Below are 5,963 nucleotides of genomic sequence, written 5' to 3' on the forward strand. Positions count from 1 at the left end.
AGCTGACATTCCTAGTCAGTGATGCCTTTATTATTCCTGTTTCCTTCGTACTCAGTCACTTCACTGGGTTTAAGGCATGCTTTGTGTATTTAGTTTGCAAAAATAAAACTTTTAGTACAAATTTATTTTTTATACAAATTTTTATGGCACAAGCAGCAAATGTGCTGTTTTTAAGAAAATATATAAATATCATTTTCTTCTGTACAAATATCTCCAGTATTCCCTCCCCCGTTTTATAATTTTTAACTGTACATGGTCTGCCTCACCCTTCTGTCGTAGCTCCCTCCCCCCCTCCAGATCGCAAACCCAAGGTTTATTTACAGTTTGGCTTTGGAGGCAGTCAGAGGAGGAGGGCCCCTCCTCAGGAGGAGTCTGTGCAGGGAGAGGGCGGCGGCGGGTAGAGGTGATGCGAGTAGCTCCTCTCTGTGTACGGAGAAGGTGGGCAGCTTTCACAGTTCTCCTCTGCCGACAAGTACTGGCTTCGAGGTGTGGGAGGTGGGGGCACAGGCTCTGAGTCATAGTTCAAGTCACTAGTGTAGCCCTTGGCTGTTGCCACTGAGGTCATTCTCCGGCTGGGAGCATAGTCACTGTCACAAACATCTGTGCTGCAGGGTGTGGTGGGAGGTGCAAAGTGCCGGTAACTGTATGGCCTGTAGCTGGTACCAGGAGGAAACCAAGAGAAGGAGAGTCAGTTTTAGAGAAAGTGGTTTTCCCTGTGTGACTACAGAGGTATAGATGTAAACATCACTTTGAAGGCAATGAGCTTTTGCAATTTAAATCTGCATAGACCAAGAGGCCATGTTCAATGGCAGACCGGAGGAGTCTAATGTACGGTCTAATCTCATATTTACAGATTCCATATTTGCAAAGTCACCTGTATCTAAAAATACTTGCAGTGCTTCCCCAGTCATGCACAGACATATACGTGCTAAGAGAGGTGAAAACTTCCTAGCTGAGGTCGACCGAGGCTGGTTTAGCATTCATTAATTCAGCATTTGTGAGGACTTCATAGAACTACTGCAAGTAGCAAGAATCAACCGTATTTTTATATTTCTAAAGGAAATGTGATTAAAAGCAAGTAAAAATAAATAGGATGGGAAAGCAGAGGTGAACTCAATCTACCCTCTGGATGTGCATTTATATCTTCACGTTAAACCATATCACAAAATAAAAAAGGACTTAACAGTAATCTCTGGAAAACATCAGTTATACAGTTTATACTTATTCTGTATAAGAGACCTTCACCAATTTCCACAGTTTCATGGTCTAGGAGAAGAACGGGTCTTTACATATTTTACACTACTCAAACATGTCAACATGCCCTCAACATTCTTTAACTGCTCCATAATGTACACGATGACTAAGTCTGAAAACTTCATTTCTCTCTTTAAAACTCAGCCTAAGGTGAATTTTGGTAGACAGCATAAGAGACGTATCTATCCCATTACTGTTACTATTATCAAACGGAAATTGCTGTGGTTTGGGGGAAATAAATTTAGATTCCCTATATATAGGCAAGTATATTGTCCTAAGAGCAGGTCTATTAAAGTGATAGATAAATTTTAATACTGTCGTGGTTAGCTGCCATCGAGCCGGCCCCCCACTCATTGTGACTCCATGCACAATAGGGTAAGACTGTTGTGATCCATAGGGTTTTCAGTGGCTGATTTTCGGAAGTAGATTGACTTATTTACTAGTCTGTCTTAGTCTGGAAGCACCCCTGAAAGCTGTTCAGCATCACAGCAACATGCAAGCCTCCACTGAGTGACAGCTGGTGGCTGTGCTTGGGGTATACTGGCCGGGAATCAAAGCCAGCTCACCCACATGGCAGGTGAGAATGTAACACTGAACCACCAATGCCTCGAATACCCACAGAGGACCAGTGAATTTCCCAATATGTATTTCAGAAATCTATTTTTTTTTTTATATTTGTTTATCTACTTCTTCAAGTAGTCTTATGATACAGCTGTTAATTAAGTTCGTAGCCTGGCTTACTAAAGACAAACGCACTGGAAAAAGAGGAACAAACTAGTGAAGATAAAAACTGATCTAAAAGGCTGACTTTTCCAACGTATCTACTTCTATCTGTAACTTCTTATACCATTTATATTCTAAATATGCAAAGTGGATCTCATTTCATATTTATCTCAAAGATTCTCAGTTTTTTTTTTTCACCAAAGTGACTGCAAGAGAAGGGGGAATGTAACAATTGGTAAAATACCTACTGATATAGAATATCACAATATCCCAGGATGCCAGCCTCAAAAGATGAATAGACCAAAAGTTACATGATCTGTTGAGCAGGTTCTCAAAAGTTTCTACCATGAGTACTGACATGATGTCATAGTTTTTTAGGTTCCATCTTTTTGTCCAATTAGGTGTACAGCCTTGGTGAAATTTCTTGGCTGAACATTGAAAAGCCTCAATAATTTCATGAAAGAAAATGGAATTAACAAAATTCTTTTAAGTCCCAGGTTAGACAAAAATTTCAACAAATCATGAAAGGTTTAGCTCAGAAGAAACAGAAACTGAGCATAACATGAGACACGGGAAACGGTGAAGTAAGAATTATTTCTGATATAATTATGTTTATTTTAATCAAACTGTTTTATTCATCTTGAATTAAAGAAATATTTTTAAATAAAATTTTAGGTCTTTCCTTTTGTTTGTGAATTTTCAGGTTTCTACCTTTCTGTTTTGGCTTTTAAAAAGCAAACTTGTGGCAGGGAAAAACAACATTCAAAACAAAACACAAAAACCATCAGTTCAGGGCCAAACCTACCTCAGTCTCATCTATAAACTGAAATGAGAATTCTGAATGAGGTACTATAAACAGTTTCCACTTTATTTCTACACATTTGTAAGGTTATATGAATCCACGGCAATTTGGCTGGAATGTCAGCAAACACCCTAGCTAGACGGTAACAGGCACTTGAGGGATGTCCATAATCACTGGCACTCAGTGTTTATTCAGAGCACATCACTGTTGACTTCCTGCTGGCCTTTCAAATCAGACGGAAGAGTAATGCTGATATAACAGTACTTACCTGCTCAACACTCTCTATAGGCTCACAAAAGCATGACGGCATAGCTCCTTTTTGGCTTATAAATACATTTCATTTATTTTAGTGAGACTTGATTATTCCATACAACTACCTGCACTCTTTCATCCTAGATTGTAATAACATACGTAAGCAAGCCTTAATTTATGCTTCTCTCAACTTCTGCACTCCTGACACCTCTGCTGTTTTAGAGCCCCAACAACTCTCTGATCCATAATCTTAACTCAGTCCATTTTTAGAAGGTCATTTAAACCTAAAGTAAGCAGAAACTTGTGCTGAAATCAGTCATTTTGGGGGGTACTTTTCCTCAGAGTACTGCGAAAGCCTGAGATTCTACTTATCGTTCTAAAAGCTAGCATTTCTGAGTCTCTTTAAAAAACGTATAATGCACTGAAAGAAAAGGATTTGTTGTAGGAAGGGGGAAACGGCAGCACTACCACGACAAGATGTCGATTCTCTCTGGTGACCATCATCTTCCCAACTGGGACTTTATCAAGCCCACAACTAGAACTCTTTCTCCTCAGAAAAAGTACTTCAACTTCTGTTAGAAGACAACGTGTATCACCTGTATGACCTGTGAGTGGAAGGGCTGGGAGAAGAATAACCAAACTCCATTGTGTAATGGGACCGCTCTGTGGCCGGGGATGGCGGAGGGTTCAGAATCTAGAAGGGAAAATAATGAACAATTAGAATAACCACAGTCTAACCCAAACAGACTGTTAGGCTTTCTTTCAACTTCTCTTCTTCCATCTCTATTTATCTTCCTTTCCATCACACTACTGACACAATCCTTTTCCGAAGAATTGATCTCAAATAGCACTTTAGGATTCTGGCTTCCCCCCTTCCGGAAGACACAATTTCATCTCGGCTACATTACACAAGGTGATATGAAGGGTATCCACGGTCTACAGATCACTGGTTTAAGTTCGTCACAGTTGGGTTCTAATTTTTAAAAACTATAGAAGTTTAGAGAAAAATGAGCGACAGAAGAAATGTCTGGGATGCTTTCTCTTTTGGGAGGACATAGTGTGAAGGTCTTAGGTCTCTCCCGTGGTATCAGTTAGTAGTTCTACTTTTACATAAAATGTGAAATTAATGCCCAGTGCTTTCAAACATGCTGGTTATTACACAGCAGAACTTGAAAATTTATAAGTACAGGGGTCGTGGTAAATCCTTCTTTGACCCTTATATACCTAAATTCTATACTAAAAAAAAAAAAAACTATTTTCACATTGCCATCATTGAGCACCCACATTTGAGTGAGCTAAAAATCAAAGGTCATATGTCTTTTAGCAAAGTGAAACAATGGAAAACAAAGATTGCTTACTGCGGGGAAGTAAGTGCCTTTGGTGCTTGAAGAACTAGTTGAGGAGGCTCCTGTGACATGAGCTCGGTCATAGGGGGGTCCACTGCTTCCACCCATGATACTGAGGGAGCTGATCACTGATTTCCCTCGAGACATTCCTAAAATGAAGGGAGATAAAAACTGAAGGTAAGTGCCATAAAAATACACTGTATCGTTTTATTCAACGTTAGGATTACAAATACCAATACTCAAATAGTCTGATTTTAAAACAACCTATGCCCTCTCTTCCTAATAATAATTAAACTCATTTAATGGAGAAAGGACATAAATATTTTCTAGAAATGACTGCTTCCGTTGAGAGCTGGTCTCAAACATGGCCAAGAAAAGCACCCCAGCCCCCCCAACAGAAGTAGAGCTCTTTAAAATGACAGGTTTCTAACCTCTTGGAGGATTTGACAAAGAATGGACTACGGAGTGAAGGCTGTGAAGCAGAGTAGATTAAACAATAGATTTGTTCAAAAGAAAATTCTAAATTCATTTTTTAGGGCATAAACACAAGGTACGGAAGATATTTCTTCACCTTCTGGATGCAAGTGTTGTTGGATACAAAACAATCAATGTTAAAGAAGAAATTCTATTTTTTCCAAGTGGCTTCCCAAATTCTACTAAATGAAAATTATCATCACAAGAAGGAATCATTACCATTACCAGTTTAGAAACCATACCTATATACTTAAGGGTTATACCCAGAATAAAGTTCCTATTTTCAGAGGGCTTTTGCCTGACACTCCTTATCCATATTCATTAAAGAAAAAAAAGGGACAGCTTCTTTTTACTAAACATACCAGAAAGTGTTGAAAAGAAAGCTATAATTCAAAGAGCAATATGGTCTACCCAAGTGTAGAACCTCTGACTACTTGACTACGCCTGAAGAAACAAGCTCTATCCCCACGGTCATCATCTAAAGTTAGGGGAAAGCTTACGACAGTAGATCTCTCCCTTCTATCACCCAGCTACTTCCGAACCTTGTTTGCAGAAAGGAATCTTAAACCATCTATTTCTCGGCCTCCTTTTATTCTTGAGCATAATATTACTGGAGTCCCTCTGGTAGTGAACCCAAAGAACTTGTGGTTTGTTACTCTTTCCACTGTGGCTTCCGCAGAGTACATCCAAAAGGGCTTCTAGCTTTTACGTGTATTTGCTTTATGTCGCTGTTGTTGTTAGATGCCAGAGTCAGTTCTGCTTCAGCAGCTCTGTGTACAACAGAACGAAACACTGCCTAGTCCGACGCCATCCTCATAATCATTCATTGCCATGTCTGAACCTATGGTTGCAGCCACTGTGTCAGTCCATCTCCTCCAAGGTCCTCCTTCTTTTCACTGACCCTCTATCTTACCAAGCATGATGTCCTTCTCCAGGGACTGGTCCCTCCTGATAACACGTCCAAAGTACGTGAGATGAAGTCTCGCCATCCTTGCCTCTAAGGAGCATCTTGGCTGTACTTTTTCCAAGACAGATTTGTTCCTTCTTTTGGCAGTCCATAGTATATTCAATATTCTTCACCAACACCATAATTCAAAGGCATCAATTATTCA

The 5,963-nt window shown here is 39.7% G+C and overlaps 1 protein-coding gene across 1 annotated transcript in view; it reads right to left on the minus strand.

The window, feature by feature from the left end:
- Positions 1-361: 361 nt before the first annotated feature.
- LRP6 (LDL receptor related protein 6) overlaps positions 362-5,963 on the minus strand; it is a 142,729-nt gene continuing 137,127 nt past the window's right edge. The window contains exons 21-23 of the mRNA XM_004387319.2: positions 4,390-4,526; positions 3,628-3,725; positions 362-656 (exon numbers count right to left, since the gene is read on the minus strand). Of these exons, the coding sequence (XP_004387376.1) occupies positions 362-656; positions 3,628-3,725; positions 4,390-4,526 (530 nt within the window). The remainder of the gene's footprint in view (positions 657-3,627; positions 3,726-4,389; positions 4,527-5,963) is intronic.

The sequence above is a fragment of the Trichechus manatus genome, unplaced genomic scaffold, assembly GCF_000243295.1.
Source record: "Trichechus manatus latirostris isolate Lorelei unplaced genomic scaffold, TriManLat1.0 scaffold00184, whole genome shotgun sequence".
NCBI lineage: Eukaryota > Metazoa > Chordata > Mammalia > Sirenia > Trichechidae > Trichechus > Trichechus manatus.